The sequence below is a fragment of the Ruditapes philippinarum genome, unplaced genomic scaffold (genome assembly GCF_026571515.1).
Source record: "Ruditapes philippinarum isolate M1 unplaced genomic scaffold, ASM2657151v2 ctg6321_1_1_1_1, whole genome shotgun sequence".
In the NCBI taxonomy this organism is placed as follows: Eukaryota; Metazoa; Mollusca; class Bivalvia; order Venerida; family Veneridae; genus Ruditapes; species Ruditapes philippinarum.
The window spans coordinates 61973-84331 of NW_026858897.1; the positions used below are offsets into that span (position 1 = coordinate 61973).

General features: G+C 30.0%; 3 protein-coding genes across 3 annotated transcripts; 1 reads left to right on the forward strand and 2 right to left on the reverse strand.

Annotated features, from left to right (window-relative positions):
- Positions 1-2319: 2319 nt before the first annotated feature.
- Positions 2320-4372, reverse strand: LOC132754601 (complement C1q and tumor necrosis factor-related protein 9A-like). The gene is made up of 3 exons (XM_060745257.1): positions 4038-4372; positions 3087-3173; positions 2320-2729 (listed from the first exon to the last, which is right to left on the reverse strand). The coding sequence occupies exons 1-3, from the start codon at positions 4342-4344 to the stop codon at positions 2320-2322; spliced, it is 804 nt and encodes a 267-aa protein (XP_060601240.1). The 5' UTR covers positions 4345-4372.
- Positions 4373-10906: 6534 nt separating this feature from the next.
- Positions 10907-12784, forward strand: LOC132754602 (complement C1q tumor necrosis factor-related protein 3-like). Its single transcript, XM_060745258.1, has 3 exons — positions 10907-11089; positions 11598-11960; positions 12773-12784. Exons 1-3 carry the CDS (start codon positions 10907-10909, stop codon positions 12782-12784), a joined length of 558 nt encoding a protein of 185 aa, XP_060601241.1.
- Positions 12785-13396: 612 nt separating this feature from the next.
- On the reverse strand, positions 13397-16022 carry LOC132754609 (complement C1q and tumor necrosis factor-related protein 9A-like). The gene is made up of 3 exons (XM_060745267.1): positions 15719-16022; positions 14656-14742; positions 13397-14300 (listed from the first exon to the last, which is right to left on the reverse strand). Exons 1-3 carry the CDS (start codon positions 15903-15905, stop codon positions 13885-13887), a joined length of 690 nt encoding a protein of 229 aa, XP_060601250.1. The 5' UTR covers positions 15906-16022; the 3' UTR covers positions 13397-13884.
- Positions 16023-22359: the final 6337 nt, after the last annotated feature.

A 22359-nucleotide genomic window follows, 5' to 3' on the forward strand; every position in this document is an offset into this window, starting at 1 on the left:
ACAGCAGCGCCACAAAAAAGACTTTACGTCAAATTTTGATATACGGTGGTGAATACATGATATTAGTTTCAACTTTATTAATTTTAAACTGTTCCGATTTGATGTTTTATCATTATTTATTAATGATTTGCCGGATGGCATTTTCATTTTATGGACTTGAAACCCCAATTTGTATCAATAAAACATTATTTTTACAACCCTTGTAATATTGTCTATTTCACCACCCAACGAAACTTATAACGTAAATCGTATTATATTTTCCAAAAAATTTTAACGTTATTATTTACTGGAATCTTTGTAAGAATAAAATAGGTTTCTTATTAAAAAGATTTTTGACCGCAAAATCATTTAAACGCATTTACCCAAGTATTTAGCTGTATAACAAAACAAAGCTTTTTCTTACTTTATACACCTATATAAGGAATAACAACCTGCCATGAAAACCTATTTATTTCAGTTTAGCTTATATACGATGTTAATGTCATAAATACAAACAAATTATCACAAGGTGGTGAGTTGCTATTTTACAGCGAAAGAACTTCTTTGTGAATTACCCGGTATTATCATTCTCATCAAATAAATCTTTAACGTTATATGACTGCAATATAAAAATGTGATGTGGTTTAGATACGCATTCCAACATATGCGTACCGAAAGTCCTCTTGTAGAGACCAGTGTAACATAACCTCTTTCAATTATATTTGATTGATTGAGAATTTTATTCCGAGGTTAAAAAGACAAAAATTCTGACAATAAATAAACCGTTGAATTATAGTGGCGTATATTTACTGTCTCATGTTGTAGTAATATGTATATAGATAAATAGGCCCTCACGATTTACACGTTTTAACGGATTCGGTTTTCGGTTTTCATTCATAACTTTAAAATATTCGGTTTACCGTTTAAATCGAAATGACCATATTGTCTTTACAAAATTCTTAATCATTGCTTAATCATGATTTTACAATTCTAGTGGTTTATTCCAATGTAACAAACAACCCTCCACACAGCATTGCCATTGCAAAATGTGCTCGTGAATTTTTGGTAAAAAGGGGTAATAATGCAAAAAATTTGTCTGATTCAATTGATGATGAGCCCTCCCTGAATCTTTATTTATTCTTGTACATAGAGGTTATTAGCAAAGTGTAAACGTGGAGCCTTACTTATAAAACAAGCGATTACTTAATAAATTGTTTACAAATGGATTCTGAAAGACAGATCAGTGTGAGGACCATATATTGATTTTAATTCGATTAGGTGAAATAGTCTTTAAAATTGAATAGACGTGACAGGTGCTTGTATTAGTTGTAACAAAAACTATTGTGGAGTCGCGTCGCTCAGCGAGTAGTAATATCTTCACGCAATACTTGAATAGCTTTGTGCGAGAAATTAATGACCTACAACTTGGCGTGAACATTAATATGACATCAATGTCTGTTTTAAACTGTACACAACGACATTGCCATAACGGAACAGAAAATGTTACATGCATACGGTGAAAGCAGCATGCCTTCAGATCCATGATCATTTTCATGAAGATTTTGAAAATGTTTTTAAAAGTAGGGTATTGTAAAGTGAACAAAGAAAAGTACTAATACAAATTGAAAACGGCACCTATAGTCCATGTTTGTTACCAAAAGTGGTCCAAAAAATCATTCCTGGAAATTATGGTGACAAATACTGCAAAATGAGTCATCTGTCGAATATAACATGTAAACTATTGCTTTAAAGGCACTCCACTGAGGTTTAAAAGCCTAAAAACATAATATTTGATTTTTCTTAACATAAAAAGAGCTGGGACACTTTAAACAGAAACATATGCAAAGATAGTTAAGAAACATACTTAGAAATAAATTGAAATCGTATTTTTCTGGGCTTTTCTTAGCCGATTTGAGTGAAGAGCGTTTTAAATGCTTTTTATTTTGGGACATTTTTTTTACAATTTGACTTATTATCCTGGAAAAACGAAGTGCGCGAATGATCTGAAATTTTGCACAAAGATTAGTGGTCTAAACCTATATCAAATGGTACATTTATCTGGAAAAGACATTTTCAATCCCATCATGTCAAAAAACCTCAGTGGAGTCCCTTAAATCTTAAGTCGTTTTACTGTACTTAAAAGATTGAACATTTTTCGCAAGTTTGTTTTTCTTCAAATAATAAGGCTCATCTGGAGGTATTAAAATAGCCAAATGACATTCTGATGTGATTTGAGTCTCAATCAATTGAAACAATTTACACCAAAATATTTTCGTTTCGCATCAGGTATTAACACTGAAATGAGTTTATTAAGATTATTGTCTATGTATTAATTTTAATTCAGTTATTCACTAGCAGTCCACTAAATGTGTTGAACCTATATGAGTCTTGATATAACTGGCGATTAGAAGCTGACGATGTGGATTTGATCCAAACTTTTGCCCCTGATTTTAATCTTATTATTGCTCCAAAATTATTACAGCCATGATTAGCATCACCATAGTTAGCATCTGCTGCAATAACGTCACCTTCCATCACTAGACCCAGATAAGAATATTTTCTATTATAAGTATGAACATCAAACTGATACAGTCCTCCAACAGGTGCCGTGAACAATCCCGTGGATGTGTCGTAACCTGTTCCCTCGTTAGTGAATGTCTTCTTAAATATGAGAATCTCATCTGTAGTATCAAGAAGCAGGTCATTCAAGTAATGTGCATAGAAAGCAATAGCAGGTTGTTCGAGGTTTCCTGAGAATAGAAATATTTTTTTTTTGTATTTTATATCTAAAATATCTAACTCAAGGGGCCTATGCAAGCAACAAAACCTTATATTTAAATTCGGCCAATATCTGTAGAGTTATAATAATTACAATAATTACAAAGTAGAATGTGTGAATGTAAACAAAATTATCTGGACGCCATATGAGAGTTAGAAATTTACATATGGAGCAACATTGTTTGTTATATCAACATTGTTTGTTATATATTATTGACCACGGGATATACCAATAAAACATGAGTCAAGTTAGCAACAATTTAATTTGCTATGATCCGCTGTAGATAGATAGAAATCAAACCCAATTGATTTACAATAGGTAACAATACCTTGGAGTTGAATAAGTTTCTCTTTTTCAGCCTCGTTGCCACTAGTCAGGTTCTTTCTTGTTTCCTCAAATAATGTTTTGAACGATTCTGAAATAAAGTATGAAAATTATTTTAACTAATATCTAACCAAAGTTCAAGGGTATTAGGTTCGTAAGTTTCTTATTATGAATCCTATCTCTATAGTTGCTATAATTTTGGTCTCCCTTGGAAATAAAAAAGAGTAAAGCATGTATCATTTATTATTTTAATGTCATTCATTACATGCGCTGGTTATTGTTTAAAAACAATTAATGAAAATTTTAGGCGTATGCGCCTTTTTTGTGTAGAAACTCGTACATTATACATGTATGTCACTTTTGCAACATTAATAGTTTTATATTTAAACTTAACAAATCAATAAAAATATTAAGATATATTGATCCATATAACCATCAATTACAAATTAAACTTTACATTATTCGAAACATGCACAAGGTATAAAGTTTATTTCTTATTTTATTAAAATTGTTTCGGTTAACATGTTTTATACACCTCTTGAAAGGGTGCCATTACGAAGCATTAATTCAAGTACATCATTACGAGAAGCAACAACACTAATTGAATTGTGCTATATAATTGACTGCATAGAACAGTAAAATAACATATTATTTACACAATCATAAAACAATGTAAAGAATTAAGCTCAACCCAGCCAATATATACAATATGTACAGGAGGAAGTGGTCCTATACAAAAGCTGGAATTCAGTGTATATAGACAAGTTTGGAACTCTCACGCCAAGGGGAGTAACTCAATTAACATTATATATTTTAAATTCATCATTTAGCCTCCTTGACTGAGACACCACAAAAAATACAATAGTTTGTATATAAATTATTTTAACTTAGCATTTAAAAGTTTAATATGCTGTAAGAAATGTGAATTTGCTGTGAAATAACTGTTTTATTATACCTTCTCTCCTTTTTATCTCATCACCTCTCTTTAACATCTCGTTCGTTATGTTCCCTCTCATATCTGCAAACATGTCCGTAAAATCAGCAACTGTTTGTTTAATGTTACCTAATGTACTGATGACATTATCCTCAGTTTTCTTAATTTCATTCACCATTGTTTCTACCTTAATTTCAGTTCTAATCATTTTCTCTAAAAGCTGTTCTTCGTATGCAAATTTTGAACATACAGGCTCTCTAGCCTCACACAAGATATAACTATATATTCCAACGACAATAACAAACACAAATAATAATGAGAACCTCATTTTGATGAGAACAATTGCAATAAACTCTGAGAAGCTTTCAGGATTGAACCATGTGAGAGAAACTGCTGTATTTATTCAAAGAAAATATGTCAGTTTGAAAATGAGGCCCGTATATCAAAAGTCATTCTGAAGAGAACAGAATTTCACTACTCAAGACATACAGTACACGAACTTTTATGCATTCAAAGAAAAAAAACAGGCATAATAAAATATCTTTATTGAGTAGGCGTAATTTGTTTAAAACAATGCTAAGTTGATATTGCGATCTTTTTTTTTGTATTACATTACAACCGTTCATGCTTTGACTATAATAGACCATTTCTCTTATTTCATTTATTGTACATATTGATACAATAAGTATGACATGCGACCATTGTTACACATCAGTAGCTACTTAAAACTTGTGGTTGAGTCTTTACGCCCATTTACTGAAGTATCTGATTTATTCCCGTTGTTGTTCGTATAAATTTCTTGACAAAATATATAGCTAAACGATCATTAAACGATCTTTTTCATCTGTTTAGCAACCCTGCCAGACATGACCTTAGCAGCGCATTTATGACATGAAAATAACATACTTGGCTTGTTCATATTATGTTTATCCAACCAGTTTGGTCAATTAATTATTATTGCTCCAGCCCTGTTTATTTTACCAAACATCAAGGGTCAGTTATATTTTTGATAAAACAATTTTATTTTAAAGCCTTTCACGTTTGATTTATTTGAACCTATCGGTACTTTACAATTTTGAACAATTAATATTGCTAGATTCTTAAAGGTTTTGTAGCCATATAAAATCTAAATACATTTTTGAAACATCTTAGCATTATTGAAAATTACTTAGTCCGGGCCTTATGTTTAAAAGAAACAGTGAACATATGTCTGTAAAATGTTATCTACGCTAATTATCAGTATTTTGCTAGTTCAGTAAGATAATAGGCTTATATTTTCAAATTAATATCTGCATCTTAAACGCGATAATAAATAATTATAAATGATTAATTTGTGTTAACTTGCGTTAAAAGATTTGACGACCAGATAAATCTATGCATTAAACAGATGGCAAGGTTATTAGATTTCAATTTCTTAATTCTAGTGTTAATTTTATCCAGGAAGATTATGAACAGCTGTGAAAATTTAGCCAGTTCATAGAAGTTCGTGCGTCAGTTTCGTGATATGCGAACTTCAATACGAAGTCGGATAAGAACGTTTTTATTTATTTAACCTTTTATTTTCTGTTTAAAGGTTTGTATATTATGTATATAAATAGAAAAGTCATATGTTTGAACGCTGGATAGTTTGCATCAAAATATGAGTCATTTACATTTTTTTTTGCAAAACGTGCGTGTTTTTGTTTCTTTTGCATATATTATCTAATTACTAAAAGGCAAATTAAGCATTTGAAACGAATAAATTCTTATCTCTTTCAGAAACGGCTTACAAGAGTTTTATGGCGTTCTTATCTCTTTTAGAAACGGCTTACAAGAGTTTTATGGCGTTCTTATCTCTTTTAGAAACGGCTTACAAGAGTTTTATGGCGTTCTTATCTCTTTTAGAAACGGCTTACAAGAGTTTTATGGCGTTCTTATCTCTTTTAGAAACGGCTTACAAGAGTTTTATGGCGTTCTTATCTCTTTTAGAAACGGTTTACAAGAGTTTTATGGCGTTTAAATACTGGATTTAAAGTATGTTAAATGTTTCTTAACAAGAAGGAATTTGAGGTGAATGAGAACTATTTTTGTCATAAAAGTAGGAAAGTATGTAAAGAAAGAAGTATTTGACTTCGATACAAAATACTAAATATTTATGTCTGTACTAATTACCAAAAGCAGCAGAAGCAAAAGATTGCTCCGATGATTGACAACATGTAGCTATGTTTGAAATTATATCAGGACACAAAAAATTTAAAGGTTTTAGAAAATAAAAATATGTCTGGGGTGTAATGGGCCTTTAAAGCAAATCAAGTAAATTATCATATATTTTTTTAAGTATTCCCGTTATTTTTGCCGTAATATTGATAGCTTCTTGCACGTTTGTTAAACATGCGTAATCTATTTCTTTACAATACTTCGCTAAAAGCAAATCTCACCAAATGTTATATAACATAATTTCATACAAACTTGTTATGTTTATACCTTTATCGATAGACCGTCTAACAGTTCTAACAGATTTTTAAATAGAATGCATGTCTTCCCATGTTATATGTTTTGCATTTCCGTATTTCTTTTATTAATCAATGAGCTGTTTACAACATGATACTTATTTGATATTGATGCAAACATTTTACTCACTCACTAAGTTCAGTACGCTATAAAATGTGATAGATAAACAAATCTAAGACCTAATGACGCGCATGTGACCACTTCAAATTCTTTTATATATTTGGTAAGAAGATATGATATCATATTAAAACCGGTTACGATTTCATGTGAAGGCTTTCTAACAATAGAGTGTCTAACAATCTTTTTAAGTCTTATATAACAGCATTATCTCCACACTTTTCTTTCATTTTTACTTTCTTTGATACAAAAAATTCCCTAGGAATTATTTTAAGACTATGTGAGTGAAAAAAAAAATGCACATTCGTCAAGATTTGAGCGTTTCGGTGTGAACACTTAATATTCAACGTAACTTTATGCTCATTTTGCTCTTTTTGTTTAATTAATAATGTATTTAAAAACATTGACTTTCACAAGGTGATTGACAAATAATTGATAGTGTAAAAATGTTTATAAAACGAGCTAAATTATACTACCAATACTTTGATTATTCATAGGAAAATATAAAATTGAACACAATTATGACAAAATGTCAAATTATTTTGGTTTTTACCTGACCATTAACGCTTGGATAGACATAATATCACATCGGGTCAATGAACTTTTTTTTATGTATTTCCCCATTTTTGAAAATTACTTTTATTTCCTAAAATAACATAAATTTAAAGATTACAATTCAATCGGACACATAGAGGATATTCATGGGTTTTCTATAAATACAGGATTATTTTTTATTGAGCGGTATGAAATATAATAAATTTCATACCACAAGATGAAAATAAATCATCTATTTATAGAAAAACAACTTGAGTTTTCTGTTTCTTATATGCATTTTGCTCTTTCAGACGTGACAATTTAAAAGACTTCCTCTAAAATATTGTGTATTGGCTGAATTTAGAAGAATGTAGTCCGACAAGATGCCAGTGTAAATACAAAATATATGTTCCACTGCAGCGAAAAATAAATTTTTACTGTGAAAATACGGACAATGAAAATACACATTTTATTTCATCAAAATGTGTCGATATTTGATTTATAAGTATATAATAATATTGAAAACACTGTTTTCGAATTTTCATTGGTTGACACGCTATTTGTATGAACCACCTGCGAGTTATTCCCTTTAGTCCCCCGGTGCTTACCTCCCTAGGGTTTGTTTTCTTAGTTAAAACATGGTGGAAATTTATCGCTTCAGCTTCAATATTCTATTGATTAAGTATTTAAATTTTCAATGAGTCATTTTGCGATATGTGTATTTACATTTTAAATAATTGTTATTTACCAATTGTGTTTATTTTTTTCTTTACACTTTATCAGGCTATTTAAATTATTGGCCAAGACTGAAAACTAATATTTTATGCTGAAGAAAATGTTAATCTGTTTACACATGTTAGAAAATGTCATTAACCTGTGGACAATAAACTATCCCGTTCTTTACTGAAACAAAATGAATGTATTTTACTATAGATGTTTTTCTTTTACCCACGTCTTAACTTTTTGTATTAAAATGCTAAAATAGAGAAAATGAAAATCCCATAAAGAAAGTCCAAAACGTCAAAATCGAAAGTGCTGCAGGCTCTGTTTGATAAAGCCTGTGGTGCTATTAAATGTAAACTAGCGTCAATGCCCCCTAGCACCGTTTGAAGCCGAATTTTACATTTAAATATGAAATGGCAAAATTCTGAATTAAGAAACATTAGCAGATATGTTATGCCGCGGTTATCATGGAACTTTCAATCTGACACTTCCGTGCCATTTCATGAAAAGCGGCGTATGGTCCCCAGGTAATAGAAAGCGTGTGCCCTAAACGAAGAAATAATAATGATAATAATAAAACAATGGGCGGAACAAATCAAAATGGAATTTTGAAAGGGGAGCAGTGTTTATGAAGCCTGCATGTCACAGATAAGATGTCAAAAGACAAAGTTATAAAGCAGGCCACATATCCTAAGGGGGGTTCAACCTTATTCAAGTAGGAATATTAATTGCTAAATCATAAGAAAGTAGATAAAGACAATATTGTGTTCTGCTTTGATTCAGTGTCATATAAAGGTACACAAGTCCAACCAGATGTGTTAATGAAGATTTATTCATCATCGTGTTCCAAACGAAAGCATTAGACATTCTAACCTGCGGAATCAATCTATTAAATGTTATCTATAGAAAATAGCAAACTGTATTGAACCATGTCTTTAATATTTTGTAAATATAAGTGTCCATCATAAAAGTATATCTTAAAGATATCATCCATATTCAAAAGGGACTCATACAATTTTTGACCACCCGAATGCGTTGTTAGGGAAACTGTCACAATGTTACTACCTTTTAATAGGGACTTTGCATGCATGCATAATCTTCTTAGATAAAAACATGTATAGCTAAGGCTTACGAGTAGTATATTTTCCTTTAAAATGTTACTTTACACTATGTAAATAACATTGTATCGACATTAGGACCTCTAGTTATCCATAAATCAGATTCACACGTTATAAAAAAGGAAATATAATAACTTTCATATCCTTAGATCATTTGATGTTAATTGAACTTTTATTTTGTAAAATGACATGGAACATTAAGTATATATTAATCGATGGATCTCATTCAAAATAAAGCCTTTGGCTTTCTGGGCAGTCCAATGTTTAAAAAAAAATATACGTGTGATTTTGTTGCATTTCAAGTATTTTCAATGCACAATAATTAATTTTAGAGTACTTCAAAAACTTTCCTTTCTGAATTTCTGTGATTTTTAATTAGTTGTCTAAGCAAAAAGTTACAACCCTATGAATATATTTGCATGTATATTATTAAATGTAATAGTTTTGTGTGTAGTTCGTGCTAATCAGCTTCTTTTAAAAATGAAATTAACAAAATAAGATAACATGTACAATTAATGATAAGAATAACGTATATCGATAAATTGATTTTCTGTACGTTAACATGTAAAAAAAGTTTTTGTTGTGTTGACCTTTTAGTAATCTGAAAAATATTTTATATTCTAGCAATATCATAAATTTATCATATAAGTTCCATACGGAGTATACGGGAAACTAATATCTATATAAGCCGTGTCGCTACCTAAAAATAGTTAATATAAGCCACGGTCAAAATTACCCAGACGCAATACAATGGTGCGATATTTGAAATTGATATATAAAACTCAGTTATTGAAGACATTTTTACTAATAACATGCAAATGCACAAATGTATAAAGAGATACAGAATCAAATATAATTTTAAAATAGAGAAAAACAGAATCCCTAAAGAAAGCCAAACACGGCAAAATTGAAAATGTTGCAGGCTCGGTTTGATTGAGCCTGTTCATGTAAGACCATATATCAACATATTCGAATTTTCTTTCAAACAATAGTCGTCTAAAAGTCATGTAACCCAAGCTTGGGAATTGAAATAACCGCCATGGCAAGTTTTCCCTTTTTTCACCAAGACACTAAAAAAAGAAAAAAAATGTAGTGGTGAAAAGCAATTAGTAAAGTTAGACATGGGTGTGTTTTATAACTGGTAATTAGCCTGCGATTGAATGCAATTGTGGCAGTTAACAACAAAACAAAATTAAAATTAGAAAGAACGGCCGGGGAAAAAACTTGTCTCTTTCTTTTGGCGACGATGATATTATTGTAGCGTTTATACTAGTTTAACATGTCATTTCATACGTTTTTACAATGTGCTGATATCGCAATTGTAGGTCGGATATCGGAATGTCTACTTCAGTCAATATAAGATTTTAATCAATAGATAAATCAAACAAACATCATCCTTCTATACAAATTGATCCTATTACAAGCTCTGGAGGATGTAAAACGTAAAAGACAAAACCTTAACATCACATTATACTTTATGAAAACAAGATTAATCGTTCTGCTTTTCCTATTCCTTTTATTGTTATAATGGCCATTGATTTAAGAAAGCTGACATATTACATTGTTCTATATATAACGTGTCATTACAAGGCTTATAAGAATCACCGCAATGTTATTTTTTGTGCGATGTTAAACTGGTTTCCTAGCAGTTTTCGGTCCCAAATCGCTCTTTTTTACAAATAAAATAAGAATTTGTGAACGGGCGTGCACAAACCTTTGATAAAAAATATGTACCTACCTGCCAAGCATTCCCTTGTTTTCAATGTTGATAAACTGATAGTTTACATTTAAGTTGACATAGGACCATTTTATCCAGAAATATCTTAATGTACAGTTGTGAATTGAACGAACTATGCATGGTGAATGCATTTATATATTTCAGGTAAGTCTGTTAATAAAACCTATCGTATGGCATTCTTTGCTGGCCTGGGCGAAAACAAGGGTCAGATAGAAGAAAACATTGATCTTGTTTTCGATAAGGTTCACACAAATGTTGGAGATGCCTATGATAAACAAACTAGAAGAGTCACTATTCCTTTCTCTGGTTTGTATCATTTTACTGTCGTGATTGCTGCCCAGGGGGGGCAAAAGGTATAAAATTTCCTTGATGACGTCATTAATGACGTCAGTTTAATAACATCAAAGTGCAAATACGAAACGAATCGAATTTTAAAAGATATACTTTGCTCAAATTTGATATTGAAAAATATTGATAATTGCAACACGGTCTCTTTGTAAATACATGTATAAATAAACATGTTTGACTTCACACAAAGCAGACATGTTACATTGGAAATTCTACACAATATAGATCTAGGTGGTCACAATATGAATGTGTACATGTATATGATAACATAATTACCAAAGTAATGCAAAATGTAGATTCAAACACAGAAATTTATATCCAGTTCAAGAACGTAACTTAAGTCTATATTTCATTCATTACGTAATTTAATTGTCCCTTTAATGCATGTTAAGTATACAATTACATTGTGTCAGTCTTACAAAAAGATACTGCCTTTAAAACATTGATTACCATATATACGAAGAAGGTAAATATCTAAAAATGTTGATTTGTTACTAATGTTTTCATTTGTAGGCTGCTGCGATGTTGATGAACAACGGAACGATGGTGGAGACAATATGGGCAGAGAGTATACCGTTGTGGGCGACGTCGTCGAACACCGCCATATTGAATCTAACATCCGGGGACCAGGTCTGGCTCGTACTTCTAAAGCGTGCGCCATATATCCATGGTTACATGTATTCGTCTTTTTCTGGGTATTCATTATTTGACACAGAAAATGAAGAAAACGAAGCACCACAAGACGATGATAAAATTAATGGAAAGTCTTTAGTTAGAAAAAATTGTAAAAAGTTTGCTTTTAAAAGTAAAGTACGATATACAAAAAGAACATTGATCTTTTTTTTATTATGCAAAACAAAAAGAAGATTTATTCAGGTTATCATAAGCTTTTTTTTTTTGAAGCACGTTTCTGAAGAAAGAAAATATATAAAAGAAAACAATTACCATTAAACGGAAAAATATATTTTTAATTGAAGAAAACGTCACCGCTTTTATTAAAATATATACAAAAAAGGCTTTATTAATTTTTGTATAAATATCGACATTAGCAATATCAAAGGACATTAATGGAATAAACATCATTAAAACGTCAAACGGCAACATGCAAAAACAGAACAACGCAATTCACATCATGTACATCCAGTAACGAAGGGATTTGAATATTGAAAAGGAATTGTGAAACAGTAAGATCGAACTGCACAAAAATCAGACATTAAGAAGCATATTTTCAAAATGATTGTGATAACTGTATGAATAAATACAAGGAACAATATATTTATAAACTACAGATATGGTGTTTGTATTATCTAAATATTAATTATGTTTTCCTTGAAATTACTTTAACTTCAACAGTTTGTATCAATTAACATCTGTTACGTACCTCTTGAATATTGTCTATCACAGGAAAATATTATGTTAAAATATATTGTTTTCTGGAATTTTCACAAGAAAATATGATCTTAGGAAGGTTGAGTGTCAGAAATAATTGACGACGTGTATCAACATATATATTGTTTCTGGTCAGTTTAACAACTATTAGTTTCTATAGTCAGTCTATGATATATTATTGTGATTTGGTTTTTGGGGTTTTCAGGTTTTTATTTATATTTTACTTTGTTTCAATAAATGTTATGTATATATTAAAGATTTATTGTTTATTTGATATTGTTTTTTAATTGTATATGTAGATGATGCAATAAATATTATTAATTAAGAAATTCGTGTGTGTATTATATCTAACGTATTATCAAGCAAAAGGTTGCAAACAAAAAGCGATTAAGTAAATAAACAAGAAATTTGTCCGTAGGACTTGTGTGCCCCCATACTCCACTGTTTTATCAATCTACTGACTCTATGTCAATTTATTTTGGCTATGCGGGACACAAGTCAAGGGAATACTGAATGAATACACAAGCAAAACCCCAGGTGCATAACAACACATGCTGACCAACATTCTTGTATTTGTTTAGGACTAAAGTGCAAATATTATTTGAGCTATACATGAGCAAGTTTAATAAATTGCAAATTTATACGAAGTCAAGGGCAGTCACTCTAACAAAAATGGAAAGAATCGACACGCAAAACCCCAGGTTCATAGCTTTACATGTTGAAAAACATTCCTGTAAAGTAAGATGATTATAGCTCAAGCACACAAGGTACACATAACATAGCATTTTGGAATGGTTTATCTGTCTTATCTGTGATGTGCTGGCTTCATAACCTCAGGTCCCCTTTCAAAATTCCATTTTATGTTGTTCCGCACATTGTTTTCCTCGTTAAAGGGCAAAAAGCCTTTTTTACTTTTGGGGGACCATACGCCGCTTTTCATGGAATGGCACTACTGTGTCACATTTAGCCGCCGTATGAACAAATATGCGGATATTTCAAAATTCAAAATTTTACAAGTTCATGTTAAATGTTGAATTCTGTTTAAGACGGTGCTAGGGGGTATGGACGGTAGTTTGCACTTGACAGTAGGCTCGATCAAACCAAGCCTGCAACATTTTCAATTATGCCGTGTTGGGATTTCTTTAAGGATTCTTATTTTCTCTATTTTGTATGCAAATAAGATACTAACATTAACTAATATTAACAATATGCAAACTAAACCATGGTATAAAAATATTCGTCACAACATATAGACACATCATAGATAAATCGACAATTTTCGACCTATTTCACAAAACACTACAGTCTCAAGAAATGCATTGAAGCAGTTTACATCGAAACGTTTACGTTTAACGTCAGCTTATAACAATCTGATTTTACTCCCATCAATGTTAATTGATTTATTTATAATTCAGTTACTGACAAGTACACCACTAAATGTGTTCATCCTATATGAGTCTTGATAAAGCTGATAATTAGAACCTGACACAGTTGCTTTAACCCAAACCTTTTCTCCTGATCTAACTCTCATTATTACACCAAAAGTATTACAGCAATGAGACGAATCACCATAGTTTACAGTGTTTGCAATAACGTTACCTTCCATCACAAGGCCAATATATATATAGTTCTTAGGATAGACACATGTATGAACAACAAACTGGTACAGTCCTCCAACAGGTGCTGTGAACAAGCCCGTAGACGTATCGTAACCTGTTCCCTCGTTAGTGAATGTCTTCTCGAATATGATAATCTCATCCGTTATATCGAGCTTCACGTCTTTCACTTGATGTGCAAAAAAAGCAATCGGAGCTTGTTCGAGCTTTCCTGAGAATAGAAATAATATTTTTGTATTTTGTATCTAAAATATCTAACTCAAGGGGCCTATGCAAGCAACAAAACCTTTTACTTATATTCGGCCAATATCTGTATAGTTTTAATAATTTATACAATTAAAAACTAGAATGTGTGAATGTAAACAAAATTTTCTGGACGTCTTATAAGAGTTAGAAATATACAAATGGAGCAACATATTTTTATATCAACATTGTTTGTTATATATTATAAACCACGTGATATACCAATATAAAACATGAGTCAGGTAAGCAACATTTTAATTTTCTTTGATCCGTTGTAGATAAATAGATATCAAACGCAATTGATATGCAATAGGTAACAATACCTTGGAGTTGAATAAGTTTCTCTTTTTCAGCCTCGATGTCACTAGTCAGGTTTATTCTTGTTTCTTTAAATAATGTTTTGAACGATTCTGAAATAAAGTGAGAAAATTCTATTAACTAATATCTAACCAAAGTTCAGGGGTATTCAGTTCGTAAGTTTTCTACTAAAGATCCTATATCTATAGTTGCTATATTTTCGGTCTCCCTTGGAAATAAGAAAAGTAAAGCATGTATCATTTATTATTTTAATGTCATTCATTACATGCTCTGGTTTGTTTAAAAACAATTAATGGACATTTTAGGCGTATGTGTGCTTTTTGTAGAAACTCGTACATTCAATGTCATTTTTGCAACATTAATAGTTTTATACATTGTATATAGTTTACAGAAAGTTAAAAATTGCAGAAATATATTGTTTGTACTTTTTTGTCTCGCTTTGACTTAAATTTACTATTCCAAATAGTTATTAAGATATACAATGAATTTTCATCTATATTACCAACAATTACAAATTTATACATTATTAGAAACATGCACAAAGTAAAAAGTTTATTTCTTATTTTATTTAAACTATTTCGGTTATTTGCAACATGTTTATACATGTCATGAAATGGTGCCATTTCGAAGATAATTCTTTAGTACATTGATTTTAGTACATCATTACGAGAAGTAACAACACCAATTGAACTGTGCAATATAATTGACTGGGTAGAATAGTAAAATAACATCTTATGTACACAATTATAAATCAATGTAATGAATTTAGGTCAGCAAAAAAAACGTTAAATACAATATTTTAAAGAGGGGGTGTATACAAAAGCTGTAATTCAGTGTATAAAGCACGAGAATTTTCCAAGAAATAAATCTCATAAGTTTGGAGCTGTTACGCTAGGGGGAGTTACTCAATTAACGTTATGTATTTAAAATTCATCGTTTAGCTCCCTTGACTGAGACACCACAAAAATACAATAGTTTGATATATAAAGTATCTTAAACTTTGCATTCAATAGTTTAAATTTGTTGTAAGAAATGTATATTTGATTTGATATTTTTTTTCAATTATACCTTCTCTCCTTTTGATCTCTTTGTCTCTTTTTAACATCTCGTCCGTTATGTTCCCTCTCATATCAGAAAACATGTCCGTGAAATCAGCAACTGTTTGCTTAATGTCACCTAATGTACTGATGATATTATCCTCAGTTTTCTTAATTTCATATACCATTGTTTCTACCTTAATTTCAGTCCTAATCATTTTCTCTAAAAGCTGTTCTTCGTACGCAAATTTAGAACATACAGGCTCTCTAGCCTCAGAAAAATTATAACTATATATTCCAACGACAATAACAAACGCAAATAACAGTGAGAACCTCATTTTCAAAAATATAAATTAAAGTTTCAGAAAATCTCTTAATCGTATTCCCTGAGAGAAACAATTGTATTTATACAAAGAAATTTACGTTGTTATTTGAGTATGAGGCCCGTAATATATTTTAAATTTAGTTATTTAGCAGAAATGCACTGAAGTAAGGTCTCGGAGGATATCCCTCAGAAACAATTCAAAGAAAACAATTTTATTTTTCTTAGACTGCACTTGAGAATTAAGTGACAGCACTTTAAGAAAAAAATCAACATGTTTCTATTAAACACATAAGTTGATTCCAAGATCTTTTAGAATAATATATTGTCAGAAAGAAAATAAAGTGCTGATCTGTAATACCAAAAGTTTTATTATACATTAATTCAAATAATTATTTTTTGACATTGTCACAAGGAAATCGTGTAAAGGAAAGATTTTTTTTCTTCAGAAAAATGAAAATTACTTGTTTTGACCGACACTTGCCATGAGAGATTTTTATACATGCAATCCGCTGGCACCTGCCATATCAGTGTTCGTTTCTCCATACAATTATGTATTATAATCGATTATCCCGAGGCACCAAAAAATTATGGTAACACTGAAATGAATTGTTGTATGTTAGAAAGTTACTTATCAAGTTAGTTAACAGAATATGGATCAATCTAAATGGGTACTAGCTTATAGATGATGATCCGTTTCTAGAGTTACCAATCATTACTAACTTTTAATGATATTTGAAAAATCTGTGATATAAAAAGACTTTAACGTTACGCAAACTGTATATGTAATTAAGGTATCTTTAAACCTCGATTTAAGTTGTTGCAATCAATGGATAAAAAAACCTTAAACATTGCTAGACTTATATAAGAAAGGTAATTAATTTTTCCAGTGAAGAATCATAAGGTTTACCCTTTTAATTTGGCTTTATGCAGGTTTTTCCAGATCACTTATTATCACATACGGCGCAAAAGTGTAATAAAGCCATTCAATAGAAACGATATTACACTAGATTAATAACAATTTGATGTGACGTCATTTGCGTCTTATGCAAACATGGTGTAAACGCGCGCTAATGTTAGAGTTACACTTTAGGCGCTTCATTGAAAAAAATTATGTTTAACCGTTTATTTTAGATATGTGATAAACAAAATATCATATTCATGTAGATTCAATACTAAATTAATTGAACTCGTTGAATAAAACAATATTATGCTCGTCAGAGACTCTCATAATATGATTTTATTCAACTCGTTAAATTAATTTAGTAATAAACCTACTATACCCATTCAATATCCTATGTTTTAAAGTTTCAAAATTCTGATTTTTGACTATTTTGATCTTTTTTCCTAGAATATAAATTGATAATACTCAAAACTGAAATATAGTTAAGTTGACGTATTTTGCAATATTTATGGTTCATTTGAAGCAGCATTTTGAAATTATTTCGTAATTGACGTAAATGAAGAGATTTATTCACAGAAAAGGCTGGCTGTTTTTAGATAATCATATATAAAGTAACGAACAACATTAATATGTAAACTGTTAAAATCATATGTAACTTAGCTGTAGCTTGCAAAAATTAACAAACCCTTCTACCGAACCTAATTTTATAAAGAAAAAGTGAACATATATCGTATATCATGGAAATGATAATATTATGTTTTATATCTTACTATTGTTAATTATTGTTTTATCTAAAGAACTGGGCGTATATTTTATAAAACTATCTTTACACCGGACACGTATGTGATATAATTGCTCGCATTTCATAAAAATCATAACAAAAACTATAACAATAAGGCGTGTCTTTGCAATAGCCTGATAAAGCTTTGGTGTTGGCAAAATGATAAGTGCTTTAATCAGATTCATTTACTCAACTTACATTATTCGCGAGGTCTTATTTTTACCAAGATGCATTTCATCTTCTATAAGAGCATATAGCATATTCCCGGTAATAAATACCAAAGTTTCAACTCTTCACGAAAAAGTGCTATGTTAGAGACTTTGTGATGGTATACTTAATTAATCTTTCCATTTAACAAACTAGCGTTATACCTGAAATGGAGTTTAAGTAGCACGCTGTGAGATATAGAACTGTTAATTAAAATGACGGTATAAATATCATTAATAGATGGCCACACATACTGAATGCACATGATAACAAATTGTGCAAAAAAATAACCTGCAATATATCGAAATACACAGCCATATATCTTACTTGTTGACATTTGGTGATAAAACTATAAACATTATCAGTCAAATTTGACAATAAACATGCCCACTATTTCTCTAAGTCTTAAAGGGATTTTCTTTAAAAATAGATTTTGTCTTCTTGATTTGTTTATAATATGTTAACTAATATGAAGGTATCAGCTTTAACAATACGTGTATGTGTACGCATTAACATAAAAAACATTGAATTTAGATGCAGTTAATGTATTACCACTTCAACTGCTGTAAAAATAAAAATATTTTTGAATTAAATACAATGTGATACATTCTTTTGTTACTACAATAACATCATTAAAGAAAAAAACATATATAGCATTAGGCATATTTTCTATTCACTACATAGACATTTTACATTATTTGAAATAAATGATGTTCGCCGAAATCGTGAGTTTTTATCAATAAACATTATAGTGCCTGTATAATTATAGGCTTAATGAATTAAAAACGTTAATGACATCAAAGGAATTTTCAGATAATATTGACTGCAAAAATAACATGATATTTCTTATAAGTATATATTTTCGTTTGCATTTTTCAAGTGTATTACATTGAAAGCTTTAATTGTTGTTACTCTTGAATTCTTAACAATATTATCATTCATTTCAAATATTTAAAACCTTGGTTAACAAGTACTACCATTTACAATTTAAATGTACAATAGAAAAGTTAAAAGTTTTCAAAATATTTCATTTTCCTTTACGATAATTCTCTTTGATTTATTTCAAAAATAAATTATACACTGTCATAATAAGTTCAAGAGTGCTGATTCAAGCAGACATTAAACTGAAAGAAACAGAATAGATAATTTAAATTATGATGTTTAGAAAATGACCTTATATTATACATAATAATAATGATTACATTGGAATTATTAGTACATTTTGCTATTTTACTTATAATATCAGTGCTGATAAAAACATACAAGAAAAAAGTCATTAAGGCGAGTATGCTTGTTTATCTTTTTTAAACTGATAGGAGACTATTAGTAAGAAGCATAAAACAACAGCAAAAAGTTCACAAATTGAACATCTTTATCTTTATCAATAAATGTTTCATAATCATTTAATAAAACCATAACACGAAACTTGTTTCAAAATAACGTATTGCCTAACTTATTTTTTCATATTTTTGAAATGAAACTTTTGAAAAGCAAGACAGATTTTCTTAAATCGTATGACTTCCATGTTTCTCTGTCAAAAACATTTGCAACTAAATTTTTTGAGTTTATATTCGCAAACAGTGCTTGCTAAAATGGGAATCTCCAAGGTAGTCGTTAAGTTTATCTCGGAGACAAAATAACAAGCAAAACATTCCACATAACTTTGATGATATCTAAGATCTATGCCCATTTAATGTAAACTAAATTATATTATATTTGTCTATAAACGGCGTTTCGTGGAATTCTTTTTATATATAATTCGATATAATTATGTAATGGACAGTAAGGCAAATCAAAACATGTCATGATGTTTATGAAGAAAAATTTCATTCCCTATAACACTTATACATGGTGTATCTATCAAAACAAAACTATGAATAAATAAATGTAAAGGTATATGTCAGATATAAACATGAACGTCACATATTTAAATGGGTATATACAGCAGTGTTGATCTTGTCGATCTTGTTTATCATATTCTTTGTGGCATTAAATGGAAAGTAAGAGTTTTTTAATAAGTAGTTGCATCATGTGGACAGACACTATGTGACCTTTGCCAATTTAGATTTAAGAAACATGTGTTGCTGTTTCTATTCTCTATTTCTTTTTTAAAAAATACCATTCAGTCCATTTATTCTACATCTGTATAAGTAATTGACATCGAATCAGTAATAAAGTAAACTTTAATTATTGTGTTAATAAATCAAATGTATAAAAAAGATTTTTTTCTATAGTAAATAATGGAAATATAAATAGTTGCCACTTGCCCAAGGATAAATTGTCGGCACCGTAACTTTATTTGCTCATATAAGAATACAAAACATTTGCACTAGTATGTTTTAACGAAAGTTAGTGAGAGTTAAATTGTGTCCTTATATCCTTTCATATTAGGGTTTGAAAAGTTTTCCCTACATTAACTCAAGACTTCAGTTCTGCAGTTTAAAGAGGCAGACTAAAATTGATAAGTCATTATATAACGGCCGAAATATTTTGATTTTGCTGTGTGCTTATTTTAAATCTGAACCACAGTTTAAGCTTTATGTAATGTTAATTTCAACTGTATGCTTCCCTACGATTATGATGAACGCCACCATATGTCTTTCATATGTATACATGTAGGCCTGCCTACAAACATCGTTTATGTGGTGAAATTATTGAAACGAGTAAGTGTTAACCAAGATTTTTTTACTTAACTAACAAAATAAATGTTCCCAATAGATGAATCCGTGATTTTCCTGTGGGTCCTGTCTTCTTTGCTCTCCTGCTGAGCTTCTTGCCGCTGTTTCTGCTTTTATACCATGCGTTCATTGAATGACGCCTTTCCGTGTTGATTTTAATTTTTACATTTTAGACCATACAGGCTCTCTAGCCTAAACAAAGTTATATACTTTAAAAAATGAATGCAAGTTGAAAACAACATATTAATCCGGCATTTGTAAATGAAAGTTTGAGAAACTTTCTGAACCAAGCCCTACTGGGGAAACTGCTGTATTTAAACAAGGCACTCTGTGTTGTAATTGAAAAATTAGTACCGAATACATGTATTAAAAGTATAGTGTTTATAGAAAAACACTGAATTGAGTGTTCGTGAACAGTCTTTATTAACTAAGCAGTAATTGTTGATAACTATATCTTTGATTCGACTTTAGACAAAGCATTTAAACGATAAACCGTGCCTTATAATACTACGAATAATAAAAGAAAACAATATCTTTTTCCATTCTTACATTGTGATAAAAATAATATTGATCGAAATATGTTGAACGTGCAGAAATAATTTTCCTGACATCATTTAGTTTATATGAATTCATATAATGTGTTAGCATTCGTGTTTATGATGCGCATATATCTAGTAATAATGCTCATGATTGCCATGTCTGTTTGAAAGGGTGAAAGGTGAGAAGCGTGTTTGAATGTTTAATAGATATCTTTGAAGATTTTTACGTATGAAAGTTACTTATCAAGCTTTCGGAAGATGGTAGTTTTATTAGGGATTCAAATACTAATTTCTGACATATTTCAAAATTAAAATGAAAATTGCAAGTTTATAACGATAATTGAAACAATTTAAAGTTATACACTTTAAATAACTATGAACCATGAAATATAAGCTAGTTTATTTCTTTACTTTCAACTTTTGAATAAGACTGATTCTATCCATGGATCATAAAACATTTTAAGTTATTAAATTCAATTCTAAAATTTGACCAACTTTGTTAAAACTAGGTGAATGAGTTGATAGCGTCTTATGCTTTTATCTTTTACTGGTTGTACATAAAGTGATTTAACTATACTGTGGGTAAATGAATCACCTGAATGATTCACTCGATTTTCAATATTTGTATAAGAGAACAATCAACATTATTATGTACCAAATTGTAGCTTGAAAATATCAAGATAACAATAAATCAGATAAGCTGGCTTTAATCACAAACTTTTAATCGAAAATAATAAATATATAATTCATTTGCAAACAATTGTATTTTTTCTAAAACTCCTAAAGCAATTTTTGGCAAGTATTTTTAAATTTTGATTACAACATGTCAGCTCATGGCAGCTTGAACAAAAAGTTCTTTGTTATAAGAAATAGCTCATCGTATTATGATTGATATTTTTATTCATTACGATATTATTATTCATAACGATCTGCTTTAGATAATTTATTGTTAATGAATGAATGTTATAAACTAAACATGAAACAATATTTTTCATTACTTAATGCCTTCTATACATACTAATTCCTTATATTATTAACAACTGTTTAATTGAACCGCTAAGATTTTGTGCATGCGCAATGATGTAATGAAATGTTGACCGGTCAACTTTTATAACTAATGCACCGAATACAAATATTTCCGTTAACGCCGCCCGCCACTTCTCTGTTGTACAACGTCGCTAAGCTCAATGGTAGTGGTTCGTCTGAAGGATTCAGTTGTTAACAATTAAAAAAGTTGTAAA